General features: G+C 40.8%; 1 protein-coding gene across 1 annotated transcript in view; it reads left to right on the top strand.

Annotated features, from left to right (window-relative positions):
- NUP133 (nucleoporin 133kDa) overlaps positions 1-26,956 on the top strand; it is a 100,320-nt gene that overhangs the window by 12,017 nt on the left and 61,347 nt on the right. The window contains exons 3-11 of the mRNA XM_006868591.1: positions 7,949-8,052; positions 9,114-9,221; positions 11,537-11,671; positions 14,590-14,760; positions 16,418-16,573; positions 16,893-16,963; positions 20,500-20,647; positions 22,115-22,262; positions 24,222-24,379. Of these exons, the coding sequence (XP_006868653.1) occupies positions 7,949-8,052; positions 9,114-9,221; positions 11,537-11,671; positions 14,590-14,760; positions 16,418-16,573; positions 16,893-16,963; positions 20,500-20,647; positions 22,115-22,262; positions 24,222-24,379 (1,199 nt within the window). The remainder of the gene's footprint in view (positions 1-7,948; positions 8,053-9,113; positions 9,222-11,536; positions 11,672-14,589; positions 14,761-16,417; positions 16,574-16,892; positions 16,964-20,499; positions 20,648-22,114; positions 22,263-24,221; positions 24,380-26,956) is intronic.

The following is a 26,956-nucleotide window of genomic DNA, read 5'->3' as shown; positions in this document are numbered from 1 at the left end:
GAGGCTTTCTACTCCCGTAAAGATTTACACCCTCGGAAACCCTGTACAGGGTCACTATGGGTCGGAACCGACTCGATGGCACTTAACAACAACAATGTGTCCATTCAAACCCCTCTCCTAGGGAGAGCCAGTCCAGGGCTGGCCACGGTCAACTTTGCAGATTCGGATCAGAGTCTGTCCTAGTGGGGTTATTGTATATCACTCTTCTCTGGGGCTGTACACTGCTCAGAAAAAGGGGGAAGAATCAATCAATCAATCACACCTTTGTCTGTGCATGTCTCAGGTAGGTGTCTGCAATGCAAATATATTTTCTCGTCTCTAAAGGCCTTCATGAACTTTCTAGATGGCTGTGGTAGGTTCTGTCAGCGGCTGCTGCTTAGCAATCACCTTGTCTTTTGCTGTGTCTATCCAGCTCTGTTTCTCAGTAAGCACACGATGTACTTTTCTGTCCGCTCCTCTGGAGCACGCTCCAGGACGGTCCTCTGTTTCTGTGTTCTCTGGTCTCCCTGGTCCTTACTGCACAGAGTCTGCACAGCCTTTCTGCCTAGTTCACTGTCTGTAGCACTCCCCATATCGCAGGGTGTTAGTGAGTCTTCTGATCCTGAGGCCATGTTCGTCACATAATCCAGACTCGCATTATCTAGTCAGCCTACAGATTGAATCAGGATGGTGGAAGAATACAACAGTAGCCCTGTGTCCTACCTCCTGCTTTATGTACAGGTATCTAATGACCACAATTAAGTGTTCTAGAATAACCATTCTTCTCAATGCTGTTCATAGCTTCTCATGAGCCACACAATCGAGAGCCTTTGCATAGTCAATATAGCACAGGTAAACATCTTTCTGGGATTCTCTACTTTCAGCCAAGATCCCGTATTCCACAGCCTCTTCTGAATCTGGCTTGAACCTCTAGAAGTTCTCTGTCAATGTATGGTTGTAGCCGTTTTTATCTTTAGCAAAATTTTACTTTTGTGCGATACTAATGATATTGTCTGATGATTTTCTCATTCTGTTGGGTCACTTGTCTTTGGAATGGGCCCAAAAATCGATCTCTTCCAGTCAGTTGGCCAGGTAGTTGCCTTACAAATTTCTTGGCATATATGGGTGAGTGCCTCCAGTGCTTCATCACTTTGTTGAAAGATTTCAATTTGTATTCCATCAATTCCCGGAGCCTTGCTCAATGCCAATGGCTTCAATGCACCTTGGACTTCTTCCTTCAATATCATTGGCTCTTGATCATATGTTACCTCTTGAAATGGTTGAACGTCAGCTATTTAATTTTGGTATAGTGACTCTGTATTCCTTCTGTCTTCTTTGTTTTTTTTTAGCCATTCAACAAATTTATTGCATTAATTTAAAAAATAGACTAATAACCTTAATCACAGTGTCTATCCTAACTATTTGAATAAGTGAACAAGAGAATAAAATACTAAATATATATCTTTAAGAACTAGTGATTGAAGTCTTATTTGAATTTCATGCTAGCTTATTCTTTTTTTCTTTTTTTTTTTAAGTTTTTATTGTGAATTGAGTGATAATTTACATGGGAGAACATCATCTTTACATTCATCCTATCGTATTTAGTTTCATTGCAATGATTTCACTCCCCTCCATGCATCATCAACCAACCAAAGGGTACACCCTGCAAGCCCGCTTCCCGGCCATCAGCACACAGCGCCTCTCCCTCCCTGAGTCCAGAGTCCCCAGTTGCTCCATCTCTCCACGTCATCGTCATCATCTCTGCCTCCATCTCTGGCGTCACTGCTTCTCTGGATAGGGTCCTGCTGTCCTCTCTTCTCCCTTGATGATCCCAGGGCCCTCTGCTCCTGGACTGCAAGATCAACCACTCCCCTCCTTTTGTCACAAAACATCAACCTTTACATTTGTTACAAAATGTCTACCTTTACAATTCGCTGTTGAACCACAACAGTCTTATCCCCATTGCCTTTCATCAGCCCTGCCCAGGCAGGTTGGAAACTACTCAGTGGAGATTCTACCTTCCCCAGCACCCTCTGGAACTAGGCTCCCTTTTGAAAGCTTGTAAGCCAGTCACTTCATGCCTTTGTAGCCCCCCCATTTTGGGTAGCCATTGTCTAACTTGCCCTTCCTTGTCAACCCTGTGAACTTTACAGCTAGGGAGTGGTACTCGCTGTAAAGATTTTTTTCCCTCTTTTGAACTACTACATCTGTAAATATAGATCATATTGTAGTGGATTACTGTTTTTTTCCTCTTCTTTCTTCTTCTAGTTGAGTTCTGTTCATCTAGTCATTGAAACCAGATCAAGTGAGTACTATCTGCAAGTATGGGTGCATCTCCCCTCACTTCATATCAGCTGGACACTTCGCTCTCTGCTCTAGCCCTCTGTGGCCACGTCCCTGTCTCTGGGCCTAGGAGTCCCCAGGTCTCGCTATACTACTGGCCAGTGAGGTCTCAACCCAGGTTGGCAGGAGTCTATTGAACGTGGTTGGACTTAGCTCACAACTTCATTGCTGTTTTCCCCCCACTTCCCCTATTTGGGGAAATCACCAGCCAGACCACATGCCTGCTCGTGTATGCCCCTTGAGTCTTAGTCTTGGAAGGGGGTGTGCCCTGAGGGGACCCGACCACTTGCCTTGATGGCTCCCGGGCGAACAACCTACTTATTCTTGTAGTAGTCAATCAGACTGTCATTATTGTTTTTTATTTTTCCTGCTGGGCTTTCTTTCAAGAAGTCCTTCTATCTTGTTTTGATGCTTTCTGCATCATTCAATATTTGTCCATAAATCTCTCCAATATTGCAAGTCGAGGCTTGAATTGTTTCTTCCGTTCCTTCAGCTTGAGGAATGCTGAGTGTGTTCTTCCCTTTTGGGTTTCTAACTCCAGGATATTGCACATTTCATATAATATTTGACTTTGTCTTCTCGAGCTGCACTTTGAAATGTTATATTTAGCTCTTTTACCTCCTCATTTTTTCCTTTAGCTTTAGTGTCTCTATGCTGGAGAGCAAGTTTTAGTCTCTTCTGACATCTATTTTGGTCTTTTCCTTCTTTCTTGTCTTCTTAATGACCTTTTGCTTTCTTCTTGTATGATGTTCTTATTGTCATCCCACAAGTATTTTGGTCTTTGTTCATTAGTGTCTAATGCCTCAAATCTGTTCTTGAGATGATCTTTAAATCCAGGTGGGATATGTTCAGGTCATATTTTGGCTTTTGTGGACTTGTTTTAATTGTCTTCAGCTTTAGTCTGAACTTGCATATCAGCAATGATGGTCTGATTCCACAATCTGCCCCTGGTCTTGTTTTGGTTGATGATATTGAGCTTTTCCACTGTCTCTTCCCCCAGATGTAATTAATTTGATTTCTCTGTGTTCCATCTGATGAGGTCCATGTGCGTGGTCATCTTTTACGTTGTTTAAAAAATAGATTTATAATGAAGAAATCATTGGTCCTGCAAAATTATATCATGCGATCACCAGCATCATTTCTATCACCAAGGCCGTATTTTCCAACGACTTATCGTTCCTCTTTGTTTCCAACCTTTGCATTCCAGTCGCCAGTAATTTTCAGTACGTCGTGATTGCATGTTTGATCAGTATCAGACTGAAGTGTTAGTGACTTCTTCAATTTCATCATCACTGGTTTTAGTGGTTGGTGAAGAAAATTGAATTAATATTGGTATTAACTGGTCTTCCTTGTAGGTGTATGTATGGATATTTTGCTTTCACAGACAGCATTATACTGTAAGATAGATCTTGAAATGTTGTGGGTTTTTTTGAATGTTTTATTGTAAATTATATGATAGTTTACATGAGAGAACTTTAGTTTTACATTAATTCCATCGTATATCATTTCATTGCCATGGTTCCAATCCCTTCCATGGATCATTTTCCAACCAAAGGGGGATATATCTTAGAACTCCTCCCCCCACCCCCCCAGCCCCCCAGTCTTCGGCCCACAGTCCCTCTCCCTGTCTGGATCCAAAGTCCCCAGCCGCTTCATCACTCCACGTCATCGTCTCTGTCTCTATCTCAATCTCAGGCTTCTCTGGGTAGGGTCCCGCTCTCGGCTCTTCTCCGTTGATGGTCCTAGAGACCTCTGCTCCTAGACTGGAGAATTAATCACTCGCTTCCTTGCTACAAAACGTCTACCTTTGCATTTCCAACCCTCATAATCAGTCCTGATAACCATTATTCACTACAGTATGTTTTTGATGATGAATGTGACGTCATTTTTCTTGAATTTGTCATTTGTCATTCCAGGCATAGTAAGCCATATGATTGTCAGATTCAAAATACCTAATGCCAATCTGTTTCAGCGCCCTAATACCCAGGGTATTGATATTTACAAGTTCCATTTCCTTTTTGACAATTTCCAATTTTCTTAGATTCATACTTCATTCATTCCATGTTCCAGTCACTAATGGATGTTTGCAGTTATATTTCCCCATTTTGAGTTGTGACCCATCAGCAAATGAAGGTCCCGAAAGTTTTGTTTCATTCACATCAAGGTCAACTCTACTTTGAAGAGGCAGCGCTTTCCCAGTCTTATTTGGAATTCTTTCCAAACTGAGAGACTCACCTTCTGGCACTATATCTGACGATATTCTGGTGCTATTCATAATGTTTTAATATCCAGGTCCTAGCTGGCTCAGAGGCTACTCATTTAGAAGTGGTCCGCCTTCCCTTCCTAATGTGTCTTAGTCAGGAAGCTCACTGAAACTTGTCCAGCATGTATTTCACATACTGGTGCCACAGCTTCCAGCATCACAAACGCACACGATCCACCAGAGTAAGCCACACTGACAGCCGAGTGGTGTTGGCCTCATCTATGTAGTATGCACACATGAACACGCACTGAACACGCACACACATATTCCTTCTAATAATCTCTAAGCCTACAGCATGATGGCAGACTAGACGGACACACTACAGACACTCTAGAACAAAGATACGAGAGACCAAATAAGACAGATGCAGGTGAAAACTCTGGTATCCTAAACTTCAGAAGAAAGGTTAGAGAGGTGGATGCAGTGCTTGCTGGGAGGAGAGGCCGAGCAGGGTCAGCAAACAAGGGAGACTGGCTGGTGAACGGCTGGCCAGGCCTGGCTTGACCATCTTGTGAGTGCCTTTCGCAGATGAGGGAAGCCTGGCATTTATCCGGGCAATGGAAAACTGCTATTTCTTCTTTTATCCCATGCTCCCCTGGTGACTCGAGGTGTGGCCAGTCCCACCCTCATCCACCCCCTGTACAGACCCTCCTTTCTGGGAGTTCAGATCACGTGAGTGTTAGATGACTACCTGCCAGACTTCTTTGGTGTGCCTGGATTCAGGTGGGCTGGGCTCCAGACCTACAAAACCCACAGAGCCACCCAACCAGCGTTGGACTAGTTACCCTGCCCCGATACGTTCTTAACACATGCTGAAACCGCCACCAGGGGCCTCCACACACTACTTCCGGATTGAGTGCCCTGAACATAGATGACACCGAGGCCAATGGGAACTCCATCCAGGGCCAGGGACTCTGTGGTCACAGAGCCCATCCACAACCACCTCATTGTGGTTGTTGTTAAGTGCCATCGAGTCGTTTCCTACTCGTAACAACCCCGTATAGCATTTCCAGGAGCAGTTGGTAGGCTTGAGCCTCATGAGCTCCTTGAATTGCTGGAGGCCCACAGAGGTTTTCTCTCTGGGTCCAACAACTGTACTGTTTTTTACAAATATGACAACCTCATAATGCCCCAAAGACAACAGGCAATTTTAGTTCACACGAAGAAACGAGAGAATGGCTCAAACAAATGACCAAGATGCAGAGCCAGAAGAGGTTTCTAAAGAAGAAAAAGTAATAGAACTAACTGAAAAAGAATCCAAAAGAATGAGAATTAAGTACCTTCAAGGATCAATAGAAAGATCGAGGAAAGCAAGAGAACATAATAAAAACATTAGAAGAATTCAGGAAAACACTAAAAGGAAAGCAAGAGAACACAATAAAAACATTAGAAGAATTCAGGAAGACACTAAAAGAACGAGCACAAAATACATGCAAATTTGGGAACAATACAAAACTTGTATTGAGAAATCCAGAAGATTAATACTAAGATCTCAGAGATAGACAATACACTGAATGGGCAAAGGAGGAGATGAGAAGCAAAGGAGGCCTGAATTTGGGGGCTTGAAGAGAGACCTCTCAGTGCTAGCATGCTACAGGGTCAATCAGAAAATAGAAGGAAAAGCTCCCAAGAAAACTTAGGAGTTTTGTGGGATACTATGAAGAACAGCAACTTAATGCGTGATCGGAATTCCAGAGTAGGAAGAGACAAGCTCAGAGAAAATTGTCCAAGAGTTGTTGGAAGAAAACTTCGCTAACATCATGAAAGATAAACATACAAGGGGTTGGATGAACTCCAAACAAGATAGATCCCTAAAGAAAATCACCAAGATATCACAATCAAACTTTCCAACATCAAAGACAAGGAAAGAATTCTGAGAGCAGCATGGGAAAAAGGACAAATGACCTACAAAGGAGAACCAATAAGATTAAGCTTGGGTTTCTCAGCAGAAACCACGCAGGCAAGAAGGCAATGGGATGACATGTACAAAACTCTGAAAGAAAAAGATTACCAACCAAGACATATACTCAGCAAAGCTGTTCCTTAACTATGGCGGTGAAATTAGGACATTTCCTCATAAACAGAGATTAAAGGAATTTAGTGACCAGACCAACTTTGCAAAAAATGCTAAAGGATGTTCTTTGGACTGAGAACCAACAGCAACAGAGAATAACGTGGTATTTTCAATCAAATCAATGCCTCTTAGAACTCAATCCAAATATAAAAGTATTTAAATAAAACAAACATGTTGTTATTGTGCTGTGGAGTCGGTTCCAACTCACAGTGACCCTGTCAGGATTTCCGAGGCTATAACTCTTTATGGGAGCAGAAAGCCTCATTTTTCTCCCCGGAACAGCCGGTAGTTTTGAACTGCTGACCCTGAGGTTAGCAGCCTGATTTGTAACCATAGAGAACCAGAGATATCAATGTATAGTAAAGTCAGTAACAGAGCAAAAAGAGGAAACAGTATAGATACAGAACTTCCAAATGGCAAGGAAGTCAAGTAGATTTCAAGACTGGGTCATCAGAATTCTTTGTTGAGCTCTTTGAACAGCCACCAAACTGTTTCCCATGGCCTACACTATTTTCCATTCCCACCAGCACTGCTACCCCGACTGTTTCCCTGGTAACCGACCTCTTGTATAGGAAGTGGCATCTCATTGTGGATTTGATTGGCATTTCCTAAATGATTAATGTTGAGCTTTTTTTCATGTGCTTATTGGCCGTTTGTATATCATCTTAGGAGAAATATCTATCTAAGTCTTTTGTCCATTTTTCAATTTGATTGTTTGTCTTTTTGTTGTTGAATTGTATGAGTTCTTTAAATGATTTATATAGTTTCTGAAGGGTTTATGATTTCTGGTGTTTTATCAAAATAAAATTATGAGTGTACTGCATGTTTACTTATAGAAAGCAAGCTACTGCTATAACGAAAGTATGGTCCAACATGTACTTTGGGCCTTTAGATGTAATTTTAAAGATGGCTGTTGCTGTTGTTGTGTACTGTTGAGTACAACTGCCCCCCACCCCCACCCCAAAGTTTCCGAGGTTGTAATCTTTACGTGGGCGTTTTTCCAGCTCTGTTCTCTCTTGGAGTTGCTGGGTGAGTTTAACCATTGAGTACATTCTCAGTTAGTAGTCAAGAACATAATCATTGCACAAACGGGGGAATCTTTTCTTCTGAATGTTACTAATTCTTTAATTTCTTTCTTTCTTAGTTTCTTTGGTGAATTAACCTTGTTTGGTGTTTGTTAATTACCTTTTTTGGTGACACGTGACAATAAAGATTTCAGTATGAGGAAATTTGGACAGGTTTTCCTATGTACACTCTAAGATTCATTGTACCTCATTTGTTTTCTTCAGTTGATGATCAGCTGACTGCTAGCATAGATGAAAGTGGATGGGCTCGCCTGCTGTGCAAAGAGAAACTCATGATTTGGAGGATTGGTCCCTCTCCTATTACTAAGGTATGGCTCTTGGAAAGTCTATGAAGAGGAATACCAATAGGCCCTTGATTGTATTTGAACTTCGGAGTTGGTGGAGGATAGTAATGTGAATCTACTCAAGCATTATGGATTTGCATTTTAATGCTATGATGTAATCAGCACCTCACACATTTATGTCTTGAGGGAAAAGCTGCTTTCCTTTGATAATTTAAAAATAAAATCTATGTCATTTATGTTTGATAAAATTAGAAACATGACATTTTTCACAAATGTCGTGATAACTGGTCTGTCCAATGAAGTCACGGGTCACGTCACATGCTGTCCAAATAAACCAATAAACTTATTTCTAAGAAGATATGAGTATGTTTACTGAATCTAGTGAATAAGAAAAATGATGCCAATTTTTAGTTTAGCTTTCAGTTCTTTTAAACAGGGATTGTCTTGTGTCTAGTAAGTGATCCTTAGTAGCTTTTTTTCTATTTGTCACAACTTAGACTATTCTGTGTGTCACAGAGTGATGAAGCCCTCATGATTCCCTGGGTCATTGTTCCGCTGCCTACACTTCAAGTCCTGAGGCTCAGTGCTGCCACTGGAAAATAGGTTTTGTAGTGAGGAGCACTCGTTGAGGGAAAAGTTCTGGAGGACATGTTGAGTTAGTAGAGGGAAGCTGAGTGTTTTAAGAACTGTTCTCTAGAAAATTCGATACAATTTATTTGTAGTCATGCTGATTTCAAGAGTAGAATGGAAAAGTTCCAGAGGTAGTCTAGGTACGTCTCTTAGCCAGAACGTTTCTTTAGCTGGGGAAGCAATTGGACTGGTAGATACTCAATGTCTAGTCTAGCATTTAAGCTTTCCTGATTGTTTATATTAGAAGGTACTTTGTTTTAAGTTTATGGAAAGACAGCCTTTCATCATGAAAGGCTGATCAAAAGGAGATTTGCATAAAAGGAGTATTTGTGGAATGGTATTTCCAGCAATGAATCAGATCTAGGCTGTTCAGGGAAAGGACACATGGCAGTCAGATACAGATTTGAAAGAGTAGATTTCGTGTGAAGGATTTTCTGTTTGCATTTGTTCTATAGCTGTCTGTGTGCAAAGAGCTCCAGTTGCCATCCAGCGATTTCTGTTGGAGTACGGACTTGGTGGCACTCTCTTACTCTGCTGTCTCAGGTGAAGCACATTCTATTCAGGTAGGTGACTTAAATGCTTATTGAAGTAAACATTTCTAAAGTTGGAAGACTCATTTGGTCTCATTTGAAGGTGTAACTGTAAAGGTATAGAGTCCTCGTGGGGCACTATGGGTTAATGCTCTGGCCTGCAAAGTCAGTTTGAGCTGCAAGGTCAGTGGTTCAGGCTCACCAGCCTCTCCTTGGAAACCCTATACAGGGTTGCAAGGATTAGAACTGACTCAATGGCACTTAACAACAACAAGATAAAGATACTGTGGTACTGGAAAAGAGAAATATTCATCAGTGGGACAGAATACAGTTTAGAGCTAAATCCATACAAATATGGCATTTAATCTTTGACAAAGGTGCAAAAGCAGTGTAACATTTCAACATATGGTGCTGGAAAAATTGCTTATCTATATGCCAAAGAATGGATTTCCACCTAAATTATATACCGCATACAAAGATTAACTCAAAATGGATCATAGATCTACATACGAGATATAAGGTATACATACACCTTTGAGAAGAAAGCATCAGAGAACCTTTGGAACGGGTAAATAGTTCTTGGAAGTAACACCAAAAGCATGATCCATGAAAGAAAACAATTATGAATTAGACTTTCTCAAAATTTCAAACTTTGTTCTGCCAATGAGAAAATGAAGAGGCACGCTACGGACTGGGAGACTATGAGGGGTGGAGAGCTTCAAAAAGTTCATGGAAAAATGGAATGAAAAGGTAATGGTATTTTCCCATGAACTTTTTGAAGCCCCCTCGTATGTCTGTAAATCATATACGTAATAAAGGACATATATCCACAGTATAAAAAGAACCCGTAGTGTTCCACAATAGGAAAACACACCACTCAAATTTTTAAATGGGTATGGTGGTGGTGGTGGTGTGCTGTGGAGTCGGTTCCAACTCATAGAGACCCTGCGTAGGGTTTCTGAGGCTGTAACTTTATGGGAGCAGAAAGCCTCACCTTTCTTCTGCTTAATGACTGGTAGTTTCATACAGCTGACTTTGAGGTTAGCAGCCCGACTTGTAACCACTACACTACCAGAAATCCTTATGTGTCTAGAACGTGAGTAGATACTGTCACAGAGAATTGAGTAAGCACATGAAATGTTCAACATCGTTAACCACTATGGAAATTCAAATTAAAATAATCCCTATTAGAATGGCTAAAATTAAAAAAATATATACTGATATTACCATGTGCTGGCAAGGGTATGGAACAACAGGAATCGCATACAAGGGATCTTCAAAAAGTTTGTTAAAAATGGAATTAAAAGATAATATAAGTTTTCCATGAACTGTTGGAAGCTGTCCCATACATTGCTGATGGGAATGTAAAATGCTGTAGCCACTAGATTCGGCAAGTTTTTATAAACTTAAGTGTACAGTTGCACGTGGTGGTTGTGTGCCGTTGAGTTGGTTCTGACTCACAGCGACCTGTATAGGGTTTCCAGCATGGTAAGTCTTTATGGAAGCCTAAAGCTTCTTCTTTCTCCCGTGGAGTGGCTGGTAGATTCTTATTCTACAGCGCCACACTAGGACTCCAGGGTTCCTTGTGTGACTCAGTAATCTTTCCTGGGTATTTTTCCCCAAACCAAAACCAAAGTCACTGTCATCAAGCCGATTCCAACTCATGGTGAAACTGTCGAACAGAGCAGAGCTGCTCCAGAGGCTCTCCAAGGCTGGAAATCTTTACAGGAGCTGACTGCTTCATCTTTCTCCTGTGGACTGACCTTTCCGTTAGCAACCCAACACCAAATCCGCTGCACCAACAAAATCCCTGGGTATTTATGTAAACCGAGGCTCCTACAGCAGCCACTGTACAAATGACACAGCTTTAGACGTCCTTCAGTAAGGGAATGGAGACACAGTGGCACATTCCTAGAATCGCTCACTTCTCAGCAGTAAAAAGGAATGCACTGTTGGTGTATGTAACTTGAATGCTGAAATGAGCCAGCATCAAGAGTACGTGCTCTACTGGTTTATTTGTTTGACGTTCTTGAAATGACAAAACTGTAATGATGGAAACCATGCTCTCCAGGGGTTGGGCTGTCAGGAGAGTTAGTGAAAGGCATCACTGGGGAATTTCGTGGGGTGATGGAACTGCTCATCGTCTTAATTGTCCTGCTAGTTACATGGATCTATACATAGAACAGTATGCCAAAGGAATAAAGTAAATTTCAATTAGAAGAAAGTTCTTATTTCTGGTTTCATGACTCAAGCAGTAAATTGCCCTGATGACTTTAGTAGTGTCGTCAGATTTGCAGTTTTGAAATCCTTGTCGTATTAACTCACACACTATGTAATGTTTCCTTAAGGCTGTTGCTGTAATGGTTGCCACCAGAGAAGGATCGGTCCGCTATTGGCCAAACCTTGCTCATGAAGACACCTATACCGAGACTGTTGTAGATTTAGGAGGTGACAAGACTTACAGTTTTCTAACAGCCGTGCAGGTGAGCTGTGAATGGGTGTGTAAATGGGATTTGTATGACTAACAATGCAGGGTTTTAAGCAGACCACACAGGCCAGGGAGGGACTAAAATGAGAAAACTGCAAGGATTTAGGTCAAAGGAAAGCCCTTCCTATAGGACTCCAATAGATTAATCACCAACAGTAGCCAGTGGTATTGATTCCCTTCAGAAATATTTTAGGAGAGTGGTATAAAACCCTTAGATTCTATTAAGAATGGTGTGCTACTGTATACTCAGGAAGCTTACCAAAGAAATAAAAGCTGATGCTTGGTTTGTTGAACCTGCAACCTGGTGAACCTATCATTTAAAAATCAGAAGTAAAGCAAACCTTGTCGCTGCTGTAAAAGTTTTTTGCTTACTGTAGTGTGAAGAGATTCCTTTTTTTTTTTTTTTTTTATGTTTTTTTGTGAATTATGTAATAGTTTACATGGGAGAACATTAGCTTTACATTCATCATATCATATATTTTTACGTTGCCATGGTTATAGTCCCCTCCATGCATCATCAGCCAATCAAAGCAAGCCTGCCCCCGGGTCGTCAGCACACAGCCCCTCTCCCTCTCTGTGTCTCAAGTCTCCACCGCTGACTTTTGAGCCTTGGTTTTCCAAGCATTATAATATAAAACAGTCACTGGAGGGAGAAGAAAAGGAATAGCCAGAAATACCACCATAGAAAACTTGTAAGTCCGTCTTCTGCCTATAACTAATTAGAATACCTAAAAATGGGGCTACAATGTTATCTAGTGAAGGAGATCTCATGAGGAGCCTCTGCATTACATAAGACTTATAGACGAAACCCTGAACCACATCCAGACCATCAGAGAAGGGAAACTTTTCTCTTGAAAAGACAAGCAGACCAGCCTGGAGCAGCCAGAAAACCAGAAGACACTTCTTGAAAGAAGGACTTACAGAAAAAATACAAAACAACAAGGGCAGTCCAACTGTTACCACAGGAACAAGCAAGCTGTCTGCCCAGGAGACATAAAGGCAAGTGATCAGGTCCTCTCAGTGCAAATCCTCCAAGACTAAGACGCAAGGGGAAAACGCGTTCTGATTGGCGACCATGCACATCACCCAAAAAGAGAAGTGACCGAAGAACATCAAAGAAGCAGCGAGCTAAGCCCTGCATTGTTCAGCAGACTATGGTGAGCCCGGGTGGAGACCTGGTCAGCCAGCAGTGAGGCAAGACCTGGGGACTCATGGGCTCAGAGTCAGTGACACATCCACAGAGGACTAGAGTGGAGACCGAAGCAACCAATCGATAAGGAGAGGGCGGACAGACGCAGGGACACCCACACCTGCAGATGATACCCACTTGCCATGCTCCAATGATGGGACGAACAGAGCTCAACCTGAAGAAGACAGAAGAGGAAAAAAGCGTCATGTGATACAGTTTGATAAACTGGACATCCACCTATAAATGCAGTTAGTTCAAAAGAGGAAACAAATCCCTCCTCCAAGAACTATTCCCACCCCCTCCACACAAAGAGTAGATAGGGATGGACAACTTGAACATTGACCAACCAAAATGGGAGAAGGGATACAAAGGCAAGAAGTGACTGGCTTACAAGCTTTCAAGAGGGAACCTAGATCCACAGGGCAGGGAGGATGGTAGAGTCTCCAATGAGTAGTATCCGACCTGTGTAGGAAGGGCAGATGAAAAGAAATGCAGATGGGTCCCTTGGGATGCAAGGGTGAATAATTGTCACCAGGACTGATTGTGAGGACTGGAAATGTAAAGGTGGACATTTTACAGCAAGGAGGGGAGTGATTAACCTTTCAGTCCCAGAGGGCCCTGGGACCATCAATGGAGAAGAGCGGAGAGCGGGACCCCACCCAGAGGAACAGTGAGGCCTGAGACAGAGAGGATGACGTGAAGAGATGGAGTGGCTGGGGACTAGGGATCCAGAGAGGGAGAGGGGCTGTGTGCTGAGGACCGTGAGGGGAGGGTGGGCGGGATTGCAGGGTGTACCCTTTGGTTGGGTGATGATGCATGGACGGGACGGTAACTATGGCAGTGAGACAATGTATGATGGAATGAATATAAAACTAGTGTTCCCCCATGTAGACTATCACACAATACACAATAAAACATTAAAAAAAAACAACTATATACAATGAAAAATAAATAAAGTCCCCAGCTGCTCCATCTCTGGTGTCACTGCTTCTCTGGGTAGGGTCCTGCACTCCGCTCTTCTCCCTTGATGGTCCCAGGGACCTCCGCTCCTGGATTGCAAAGTCAACCACTCCCCTTGTTTTGCTACAAAATGTCTACCTTTACATTCCAACCCTCACACTCAGTCCTGAGAGTAATTATTCACTATTGTATCACAAGAGAACTATCTCCATCTCCTTCCATCAGTCCCGCCCAGTCAGATTGTATAGTACTCAGTAGAGACTCTACCTTCCTCCACGCCCTCTGGATCTAAGCTCCCTCTTGAAAGTTTATAAGCCAGTCATTTCTCGCCTTTGTAGCTCCCCTTTCCCATTTTGGTTAGCCAATGTCCAAGTTGCCCATCCCTGTCCTCTCCGTGTATGGAGGGGATGGGAATGATCCTCACTGTAAAGATTTGTTCCCTCTTTTGAGCTACTGCATCCATAGGTGTAGGTCAAGTTCATCAAATTGTAGCAAATTACAATTTGACTGTCATCTGATACAATTTGATGAACTTGTCTGACTGCCATTATTGTTTTGCATTTTTCCTGTTGGTGAAGAGATTCCTAAGTAATTTATTTTAATAAAATAATACTGCTCCCATTTTCTTATTCTTTTAGATTTGGGTTAAGAAGCAGGTGATGTTTCTCTGTATTCAATTTTTTTTTTTTTTTTGGTAAAAAAATAAATCGAAGTGTCATATGTGTAACTGAACTAATCTCTCATCTCACAATATTTGCTTATAGGGAGGAAGCTTCATTTTGTCCTCATCAGGAAGCCAACTAATTCGGTTGATACCTGAAAGTTTGGGAAAGATTTACCAGCATGTTCTCCCTCAAGGACAAGGCGTGCTTTCCGGAATTGGTCGGAGGGTTTCTTCTCTTTTGGGAATTTTATCTCCTAGTAGTGATCTCACAGTAAGTTTATAAAATGACTTTGTTACACAAGCTGAATTTTTAGTGAAATCAGTAAGTTGACCATTTCTCATAAAGTCTGTATTGCCTGTAGTTGGACAGTGGAGGACGTGACCTAGAACCTCTGATCTTTCCATTGAACCGATTTTGCTGTGACAAGTCCTTGTTAACTCCCTTCCCACGCATCTCCTAACAGCATCTTTAAATCACACAGATTTCCTTCTAAGTACATTTTCTCTAAGACTCTTACATACCATTTTAGAGTCTTTTCCAAGAATTTAGTATTCCAGAATGAATCCCAACTTAATTCTTCAGTTCCATGATTCTGGCTATCCGTGTAGCTCACTCAAGTGTACATAGACGAGGAGGCTTCAAACGGTTTGTGGGAAAGTTCCATTATCTTTTGATTCCATTTTTCCAGTAACTTTTCTTTTTGAACTTTTGACTATGGATTGAATGAAGATTTACAGAGATCATCAGTTTTACATTTAATAAATCATATGCTTCATTTCATCTCGATTGCAGTTTCCTCAGTATATGATGACTTGTCCCACTTCCTTCCTGTGTTTCTTGTTGCCTTCTCTTGGCTTCATCCACTAACTTTTGGAAGCTCTTAACATAGGCTTCCAGGTCCACCTTAAGCTCCAGAATACTGAAGGAAAGGCTGATAGGATCTCAGTGTAGCCTCGGTCCTATGCCAGGGGCTCTCTGTTTACAGCCTCTTGTAGTCATGGCCACAGCCTGTAAAGCAGATTGCTGTACCTTCTGGCTCAGTGAGGTTAAGTTACCTGGCCAGGGTGACTTAACTATTAAGTGACAGAGTTGGATTTATACCTAGTTGTGTCTGAATTTAAAAGGAGGCCTCTTGGTACCGTGGGTTAGGCAATGGGTGCTGCAAACCCACCAGCCACTCTGCAGAATGAAGATGAGGTTTTGTGTTCCCACAGAAATGTGCAGCCTTGGAGCCCTCTGCAAGCTCTCACTGAGTCGGGACTGATTCATTGATCGTGATAGCAGCAAATCTAGACTTGGTCAATTTCACCTAAATTCCTGCTGTCAGTTCAGTTTACTCATGGTTGGCCTTTTTTTTTGCTCCATAAGTGGCTAGAGTCATAATGACAATAAAAACAGTGACAATTAGGATATTAAGCTTAAAACGTTCATACATACCCAGCTTAAATAAATACATTTCTATATATCATGGAGTTCTGTATGGCGCTGCTGGTTAATGTGCTGGACTGTACAGTCAGTGTGAACTGCAAAGTCGGTGGGTCAAGCTTACCAGCTGCTCCTCATAAACCGTCTACAGGGTTGCTATGACTTCGTGGCACTAAACAACAACAACAACATGTATCTATCTATCCCATTCTTCCTGTCATACCCACTAAGTCTTTACGGCATGGCTCATTCTCTGAAGACCCTATAATGTTCCTATCTCCTCAGGTCTGCTCTTCCTGGGTCTTTCTGCCTCTGGAAACCCTACTGTGCTTCCAAGGTCTGGTTCAGGGTAAATGTCTTCTTTGGGATTCTTAATGGAGACTTCAGCTAGGGTTTCTAACCACAGAGTCATAAAAAATACAATTTGAATTTCAGAAAAATATTTTGGTAATATCATAAATTGATAATCCATAAATATGATGTTCTTCTTCTCTTCATATAGCTTTCAAGTGTCTTTTGGGACAGAGAGAGATCAAGCTTTTACAGCCTTTCAAGTTCAAACATCAGTAAATGGGAAGTAGATGATTATTCAGAAAAACAAGTACATAGTTGGGATTTGAATAGAATCCTGAAGGAAAACATTGCTGATGCTATTTGGGTAAGGAATAAAATCTTCATGCCTGTAATTTACATTCATGATTTTGTGATGATCCTGTTCTTACAGTTGTTTTGCTTATTTGAACACACTTCAGGGTAATAAACAGTGTCTAGCCATCAGAAGCAGAAATGAGCTATCCAGTGTATTAGAAATCACTGCTTTACTTGTTTAATCATTTTTAAAATCCTACATTATTCTCTTAGCAAACGTTTCAGTCACTATGAGTGAGGTACTTGACTCGGTGTTGGGGATACAAAGGTGAGAAGCAATGATTTCAGTTCTCAAGGAGCTTGCTTACGATGGTGATCTCTTCATACAGGGCTCTGAAAGGAACTATGAAGCTATTAAAGAGGGTGTGAACGTTCGATATTTGGATCTGAATCAAAACTGGTAAGCGATTAATTTGCCCTAAAGAATATAGGTAGTAGTGTGGAAAAATGAATTTGTGTTATTTCAGAATGATGAGCAATCTTGTGATTTGCTTTTCCAGTGTGTCTAGTGCTGTCATTGTCTTGTCCTCTGTTAAGCCTTGCTAAGTTGTCTCTAACAATGCTAGTTCACTGTAGCAATCCAGGCCCTTCTCAGCCTTACAGTGTGTGTCCTTAACACTTGAGCTTACCCGAGTGAGAGTCGCAACTGTTCTGTCTTCATAGCTGGAGCTTCTGGCTCACTGCTGAGGAGAGTACCTGAGACCCTGTGTGTTCTCCTCTGCGGTGGGTACGAGTGCTGTTCTTTCTCCTCTCCTACGGACACTTGGCAAGGAGCTCTGGTAGCGTAGTGGTTACAAAATGGGCTGCTAACCTCAGGGTCAGCAGTTCAAAACTACCAGTTGTTCCGCGGGAGAATGGTGAGGCATTCTGCTCCCGTAAAGATTTACAGCCTTTGTTGTTGTTGTAAATCTTTGTTGTTGTCCTGACAACAACAACAACAACAACAACAAAGATTTACAGCCTCGGAAACCCTGTACTCATAGGGTCGCTATGAGTCAGAACTGACTCCATGGCACATAACAACAAAAACAACAAGACAGATACTTGGCACACTGCCTACTCCTTTTCCTGTTGCTAAAGGAGCTCTAGCAAGCTAACTGTCATGGCTACTTTGAGTGAAATAATGACAGGGTAAGGTCTTGTCTTGGCTTCCTGGTGTAGCGCTGTGGGTTAATGAACTGGACTGCAAAGCTCACCAGCTGCTCCTCGGGCACCCTATACTAGAACCGACTTGACGACCCTTAACAATAAGACAACAGCAAGGTCTTCTCTTGGCAGTTCACGTTAGAACCCAACTGTGGTTTGTGCTCACTGAATTCCTCTTAGAAACAGTGCTCTAAGTAGTAATTAAAGATCCTAGCTTTGTCTGTTAAAGCTTTGTCTCATACGATTATTACTTTAAATTTCATTTATTTTCATTTTGAGACTATGCGCAGAAAAGCATAGAGTTTAACAGTTTATGCATGTACAATTTGCAGTCGTGGTGTGGTGCTGAGGATAAGCACTGAACTGCTAACTGCAAGTTTGGTGGTTTAAACCCACCAGTGGCTCTTCAGAAACCCTATACAGGCTCACTGTGAGTGGGAACTGCCTTGATGCCACGTAATAACATCAACAACAGGTACAGTTGAGTGACATTAGTGATTAGTTATGCAGCCATTGGCACCCTCCTTTTCTGAGGTGTACCTCCCTGGCAGTATTTCCTCCCATTGTGCTGTGAGTCAGAACTGCCTGGAATGCACCTAACCACAACCCGACCCCCAAGATAAACGAGCTGCTTTAAAGGGCCTGTGTAATCCTTCCATTGTGCTGGGTTAGTTTGATCCCATGTAGATCTCAGGAGAGTGCTCTGTACAAATCGAGCATGGTGCTCTTTACGTCTCCACCCACCACAGGGAAAGCAACTACTGTGGCTACTAGTCCAGTGCTTATCCTGCGGCACTTCACCCCTGGTAGCCACTGAGAAACTTTGGTCTGTATGTATTTGCCTTTTCTTGTCTTTTTTCTGTAAGTGAGGTCTTAGAGTGTTTGTTTCTTTGTGGTTGACTGTAGCATGTGTCAAGACTTCATTTGTCCTAGACACGTGTGTATGCACCCCATTGTGTTTGTCCATTCGTCTATGGATAGGCATTCACGTTGTGCCTATCTCCTGGCTGTTGGGAATAGTGCTGCTGTGAGCACTGGTTCATGCATCTCTATTTGAGTGTCTGCTTTCAAGTCTTATAGTGTATTCTGAGAAGTGTATTCTGAGTCATATGGGAGTTTTGGAGTCCTACTGTGGCACTGTATGATGAGCACTGGACCGCAGGGTCAGAGGTTCAAACTCACCAGCAGCTCCTCAGAAGCCCTATACAGGGCCGCTATGAGATGGAACCCACTTGAAGGCACTTAACAGCAACAACATGTTAGTTTTATTTTTTGAGGAAACATCACGCTACTTTCTACAATGGCTGTACCATTATGCATTCTTACCAAGCATGGATTAAAGACCTAAATGTGAAGCCCAAAATCACGAAGGTCATCAATGAAAAAATTGGGACAAATGTGTGGGCTCTAATACAGGGAATACACAGACTACCAAACATTTTGTAAAGTAAACAAATAAAAGTAGACAAAATAGATGATTGGGACATACTAAAAATTAAAAACTTATGTGCATCAGAAGACTTCACCGAAAGAGTAAAAAGGGAACCCACAGAATGGGAAAAAATCTTTTGCAATGACACATCAGACAAGGGACTCATTACAAAAATATATAGGAAACTACAACATCTCTACAAGAAAAAGACAAAAAACCCAATTAAAAACTGAGCACAGGACATGAACAGACACTTCACCAAGGAAGAGATCCAGGCAGCCAATATACAGATGAAGAACTGTTCATGATCACTAGCCATTAGAGAGATGCAAATCAAAACAGCAGTGAGATGCCCTCTCACAGCATCAACATTTGGTTGACATAGTTGTTCACATAGATAGACATGGATGAACATAGATGGTTCAACAGTTGTTTCACATAGATAGCAGCTGGAAAGTTCAGTAACTAATGGTTCATTCTTAAAACACTTTTACCTTTGGACAAAAATGAATTGATTAGATATGGAATTGACAGACCTTTTCTATAAAAGGGCCACATAGAACTATTTTTGCAAGCAGGAAATCGTCTTCATTGCAGCTATTTTAATTCTGCCCTTATAGCATGAAAACATGGATAGACAATGTATATGTAAATGAACAGCCATTACTGTGTTCCAGTAAAACTTTATTTACAGTAACAGGACATGTGCTTTGGGTTTGACAAATTGGGTTTTTTGCCCTTAAGATCAAGTTGATTGATCTATAGTTTGTATACAGTACAATGTATCCTCTTTTGTTTATAATTCTGTCAGTTTTGAGAACTGCATACAGTCATTTAATTACCACCACAATTAACATATAGAATAATTCCATCAGCCCTCAAAATTCCTTTGTGCCCCTTTATAGTTACCCCTTCCCTCTACCCCCAACTCCTGGGGATCATTGAGCAGCTACCTCCTATCCTTAGAATTTTGCCTTTTTCAAAATGTCATAGAAATGGCATTCTGAAGTATAAGCCTTAGAGCCTGGCTTCTTTCACTTATCAGAAATTTGAAATTTAGCCAGTAGTTTCTTCCTTATTAAAACTAAGTAGTATCCAACTGTACGGCTGTACCAAGGCTTATTTATTTTTTCAGCAGTTGAAGGACATCTGGGTTGTTGATAATTTTAGGCAATTATGAATGAAGCCACTCTAAACATTTATACACAGGTTTTTATGTGAACGTAGATTTCTGTTTCTCTTGAGTAAACATCTAGGTGTAGGAGTGCTGGGTCATATGGGAAGTATATGTTGACCTTTATCAGTAACTGCCCAGCTGTTTTCCAGAGAGACTATCGATTTTCTCTTCTCTTGACTAGTGATGGGCTCCTGATTTTGGCAGCAGCGTGGCATCCGGCAGACTCACCGTGCGTCATATATTACTCTCTGATAACAGTGGAAGATGACGGCTACCAGTTGTCAGGTGCCGTTACCGTCGAAGTCACTCAGTATAACCCACCTTTCCAGGTAAGATTTCTCTCTGACACTCTAATTTCAGAGAGGCATGGAAGGCTTTTCTAACCATTGCAGGCCAGATTCTTTGAGAGGTTTAGCTACAAGGTGTAGAAACACTTGTTAGAGCTTGTTTTTAGACGTTGCGTTTTCTGGGCCATCTCAGATTCTGTCCTTTGGTCAGCCTCAGCTCAAGAGAAACACGCGTGAAAGCAGTCAGTAGCAGGCCATTTGTTGCTTCTGCTCTACTGCATACCAAGGGCTTGTCGTTTCTGTATTGTGATTACAATTGTGAACTGAAGGATAAAACCTAATGGGGATTGGGTTTGGTTTGGAACCCTCTGTATTTCAGAAAAGAAAAATCTTTTGCTCAAAGAAGGATTTTATTTATATGCAACAGTGTTATATACTTGTTAAATTTCTTATATTGTGTTTACATTTTTAGTTATTTATAACAATGTAATAAATAGCGTACTTAGAAGCTGTGATACTGATAAGGGGGGGAAACCTCAACTGCTGTAAATTCATTGCATTTGAACTTGGGTGGTGGTGGTGGTGGTTATATGCCGTGGAGTCTGTTCTGACTTACCGTGACCCTGTGTAGGGTTTCCCAGGCTGTAAATCTCTATGGGAGCAGAAAGCCTCATCTCTCTCCCACGGAACGAATGGCTTGTAGTTTCGAAATGCTGGCCTTGAGATTAGCAGCCCAGCTTGTAACCACTACAGTGCCAGAGCTCCTTTGTAGGAGCTAATCATTTTCGATCCTTATTCTTTACATGAGTTCCGTAATTAAATCCTGTCAGAAGATCTTTTAATTTGTCTTTTATTTTAAACAGAAATGACCTTTATTATGTTTTTGATGATGAAAGACAAGCAAGTTCAGTCTTTAAAAAAAAAAAGCATTCCCAGACAATGCAGCGATTGTTAAGAAAGTAATTTGAGAATTACAAAACAACCCAGAATACCACTTGTGATGTTTTCTTTGTAATATTACTTCTTTAATAACTAGCTATCATTTTAGCATTGGCTAATTTTGTCACTTAATTAATACTTACTTTATTTCTCCTTCTGAGTGTATTTATTAGTATGGACAAATTAACTTCAATTTCTTATGCTTAATATTTTCACAGTACAGTAAGAACCAAAATGTTTTTCAGGGATATTTGCCAGCTCTAAAATAATATAATGGATTAATGATTCAATTTATCCCTCTCATTTGTTATGGTCAAATAATTATAATTTATCACTATAGCAGTGTTTTCAGAATCTGCTTCTTAAATGATTTCCCTCGCTGATGTTTATGAGCGTACTCTCATTTTTTTGTAAATCAACCTGTGGGTAATTATTTAGACTAGGTTTTTACAAAGAGAATCAATTACTTCATTTCAGTGAGGTAGTGTACAAAACATGAATTATAAAATCATGCACACAGTGATTTTGGTTTCAGTTCTCTGTAAATACAGCCTTACATTTAATTTTCAGTCTGAAGACCAGATCAAGTGTCGGTTGGTGGTACCAAACTTTTCAAAGCAGACTGCCTATCTGTACACTGAGAATGCGGTCTACGTGTGCTCCACGGGAAATGGGAGGCTTTCTCTTCCTCAAGAGAAGATTGTGTTTGACACACAAGGTAAAGTAACAGTTCCTGAGCGCATGATTAGTGAGCTCCTTGGTCAGTCGTGGTAGTTTTTGTTCTCTTGGTTTAAGTGTTGTTTCTGGCTTGATTGATGTTTCCAACCTCTGGTGTTTCTGAGACATTCAGTACTGTACCTATAGTAATTGAAGTCACAGCCCTACTGAAATGCGAAAAAGTCGTTGTTGTCGTTGTTGTTAAGTGCAGTCGAGTCTGTTCTGACTCAGAGCGACCCTGTTTAGGGTTTCCATGGAGCGACTGGTGGGTTTGAACTGCCTACCTGCTGTGGCACTGTGAGTTGATGCTCCAGACGGCAGAGCCATTTGAACTGCAAGGTTGGCGGTTCAAGCTCACCAGCTGTTCCTTGGAAACCCTATCCAGGGTCACTACGGGTCGGAACCGACTCGACGGCACTTGACAACAATAATCTTGTGGTTAGCACCACAAGAGTGATTTGTTTTGAGTTGATGCTCTTTAAGTCTCATTGGTCCAGATCCCTGGACAAGAAGAACCCTAGGTGGGGTAATGAAACAAGCCATATGAATGGTTGAACGTGAAACTGATGGTGTGCCCTGTAAACTTGCACTCAGTCCACAATAAAAACCTTAAACAAAAAAAAAGGGATGAGACCCTGCCACTCAATATAGTCTTTCTCCTGTCTATTATGACTTTAACTCTACATTAATATTTTTGTATCCATTACTACTATATTATGTATTTTTAATAAAGACTTTTTAATGTATCCATAATGCATCTATCACACTCAAGAAATTTAACAGTAATTTACAATAAAAGCCCATGCTCCATTTTCTCTGGTTATATGGATCATGTCTTTTAAATTTAGTTTGTTCAAATCAGATTCCAAACAAAATCCACATAATGCATTTATTTAGTTGACATGCTTTTCCACCTTTCAATAAAAAATAATGATGGAAAAAATTTTCTAACTTACAGAAAAGATGAAAGAATAGTAAAATGAATGCTTTTATAACTTTTAAAAAAAAGAAGAACCCTAGGTGGGGACTCATGCAAGGGAACTGAACAGGATCAGGGTTGGGGGATGAGGAGAGGGATTGGTCAGGAGTGAAAGAGGACAAAATCCACATGAAGGATGAAGTGTAGGTTTGTAGTCCCAGGAGAAGAACCTTGACTAGGTAGATAGGCGTTATTAAGAACAAGTATATCTATATCTATATTTATATAGGAGCTCTGGTAGCGTAGTGGTTACGAAATCGGGCTGCTAACCTCGAGGTCAGCAGTTCGAAACTATTAGCCATTCCACAGGTGAAAGATGAGGCTTTCTGCTTCTGTAAAGATTAACAGCTTCGGAAAACTTGTGCAGGGTCACTATGAGTTGGAACTGACTCCATGGTACTTAACAACAACAACAATATATATATCATATACTTATATGTGGAGTCCTGGTGTGGTGCTGTGGGTTAATGCTCCAGTCTGTAAAGCCGTTTGAACTGCAACGTTGGCAGTTCAGGCTCACTAGCTATTCCTTGAAAACCCTATCCAGGGTCGCTATAGGTCGGAACCGACTCAATGGCACTTAACAACAACAACAACAGCATACTTACATATATCTTTCTTATATAAATAAGTTTCATTGACTGTTGTAATAAAGTAGAGACAAATTGGGCAAGAGGGCTCCATGAGATTGAAGAGGTTGCCCTTCTGAGATAGGACTTAACTTTTTTAGGTGATACTCGATTTGTTGTCGTTAATAGACTCATTGCTCATTTTTATTGTCTTTAAAGCTGAAGGACACAGAGCCTGCTCCTTCAAATAACAGATTCTTGATATTTAATTTGGGGATTAAAAAGCTGAGGTCAAAGACAAATAGTAGTATAAAGCAAGAAAAAATAACTCTTAAAAAAATGTTCAAGATGATTTTCTGCTTTTTAGGGTGGTAGATTTTGGAAACATATGTCTATTTTTCTCTTCTTAAAGGAGATAGTATTTTAGGAGCTGGTTCCTGTGGTGGTATTATGATTGTTTTCTCTAAAAATGGTGGATTGATGTCGATTATGTCGAGGGAAAATGTGTCCATATTAGCAGAAGACCTGGAAGACTCCCTAGCATCTTCAATTGCTGGACCAAGCAATGAGGTAAAATGGCTCCATATAAAGTTTCTGAATTCTTATTTATGTCATAGTATTTCATAAAATGGTTTAAAAAGTGAAACTGTTTCAAAAGATTTCTGATAAAAATGCTAGATCTTTTCTCTCCTTTATCCCCTTTGTCCTAGAAACAACTACTTTTGAGTCTTTTAGACATTTCTTCTGGTGTTTTTTTCCTTCATATTTCTAAGTTACATACATATATTTCTGTCTCTGAATTCATCTGTTTTAGAGATCTGTTGATGAAGATTTTGGGTAATTTTCATGAAGTTTTTATTATAATCACAATGTAAATATTGCTTATGGTTTGCCGGGGTAAATAATGTACTGATGACATTTTCTTTATGATAAAACTTTCTGTGACTATTGGCTTTGACTTAGTTGGCTGATTTTATATTTGACTCCTTTTTGTTTAATATCAGCCTGAACAGAATCCCCCCCCGTATAGCTCTCACCTTGGCACTTCCCATTCCCGTTCCATTCCGGTTTCTCACGCTAACCCCCGCTCCCTGCACTACACATTTTGGTTTGTTTCCTCTCTGCTCTGTCGTTTGCCACGACTTCTGTTTCCCATTGTTACGTGTTATGGTTAGAGTCACCGAGATTGTGTTGCTGTTTCTTCTTGTTTTGGGGTAATTTCAGAGCAAAAATGGAATACAGTTTCTTTTCTGTCATCACAGTGTCTGAAATCCATCAGATTTAAAAGTTTGATCGTGGTACATGTGTAACAGAAAGATTGCCATTGTAACTTTTTAAATTGTACAATCCAGTGACATTAATCACATTTTTAGATTACGCTAATATCATTATTATTAATTAAAAAAAAATTTATATAACCCAAACAGAAACTAACTGCAGAATCCATCTGTAAGATTTTTATTATTTTTTAATAAGACACTTCTTCTGCTTGGGACAATTTGCATTTATATACAGTGTAACACTGTAGGGCACCTTCAGAGCATATAGCAGTATTACAATAATCCATTATGATTATCAAACAATGAAAGTAAAAATAATTTTACCTACCACTGTACTTTCATTGTTTGATGATCATATGGATTATTGTAATACTACCATATGTTCTGAAGGTACCTTGTTGTTAAATGCCATTGAGTTGGTTTCAACTCATAGCAATCCTGTATAGGGTTTCCAAGGAGTGGCTGGTGAGCTTGAACCACCCACCTTACTACTGTTCAAACCAACCTTGTGGTCCAGCATAGTAACCCATAGCACCATACCAGGACTGCAGGAAGAAGCCTTCCATGTCTTTAAAAATTTTTCTCTTTGTTTAAAGTTAAAATTTGTACCAACTATTTTGCTTAGTAATATACATTGTTATTAGTTGTTTAATAATAAACTTATGAAAACACAGTATGGCTCAGTGATCAAAACAGCCTGGTCCGGTTCACAATGAAAGATAAGCAGATCAGTGGAACAGATTTGAGAGCCCAGTAGTAAATCCATCCTCTTACAGACAGCTCACCTCTGATAAAGGACCAAAACATATCCAATGGGGACGATATCGTCTCTTCAGCAATGTTGTTGTTGTTAAGTGCTGTCGAGTCGGTTCCGACTCATAGCAACCCTCTATAGGGTTTTCAGGGAGCAGCTGGCAAAACTGGACGTCCATTTGCAGAAGAATTAAACTTTCAAGGCCCATATCTCACACTATCTACAAAAACAACCACAACGTGGATTAAGGACCTGATGTATGAGGCTGAATGTACTCGTGGGCTCTCAAATCACTTCCACTGAGCTGCACATCTTTCATTGTAACAGGACCAGGCTGTTTGATCACTGAGCCACACTGTGTTTTCACCTTTAGAACTATAAAGATCATCACTGAAAACTTAGGGGCTCTAATCCATGACACAAATGCACTGTCAAACAAAACATAAATACACACAAACAGTAGAAGACAGAATAGATGACTGGGACCTCCTAAAAAATTACATAAAGTGAAGCGAAAGATTTTGCAAAAAGAGAGCCCACCGACTAGGAAAAAATTTTTGCAATGACATATCAGTCAAGGGACTAATATCTAAAGTTTATAGAAAACTACAACACCTCTACAAGAAAAAGGCAAATAACCCATTTAAAAAATGGGCACAGAACATATACAGACTCTTCACCAATGAGGGCGTGCAAATAGCCAACCAACATTTGAAGAAATGTACACGATCACTAGCTATTAACAGAGATGCAATTGAAAACAATGAGCTGTCTCACACCAGCATGAATAGCAAAGTTAAAAAGAACAGAATTATTGCTGATAAGGCTGTGGAGAGACTGGAACCCTCCTACATTGCTGATGGGACTGTAAACTAGCTCAGCCACTGTGGAATATGATACGGAGCATCCTTGGAAAGTTGGAAAAATGAGCCAGCAATCCCTCTACTTGCTATAGATCCGCAAAAAATAGGAGCCAGGACCTGAGTAGCTGTATGCACACCGACGTTCACAGCAGTACTGTTCACAGGAGCAAAAAGATGGACATAGTCCATGTGCCCATCAGTGGGTGAATGGGTCAACGATCCTTGGTACATACACACGATGGAATACTGT

The sequence above is a fragment of the Chrysochloris asiatica genome, unplaced genomic scaffold, assembly GCF_000296735.1.
Source record: "Chrysochloris asiatica unplaced genomic scaffold, ChrAsi1.0 scaffold00119, whole genome shotgun sequence".
Classification (NCBI taxonomy): domain Eukaryota; kingdom Metazoa; phylum Chordata; class Mammalia; order Afrosoricida; family Chrysochloridae; genus Chrysochloris; species Chrysochloris asiatica.
The sequence above is the reverse complement of the archived record's forward strand: the minus strand, read 5'-3'. Positions and strand labels throughout refer to the sequence as shown.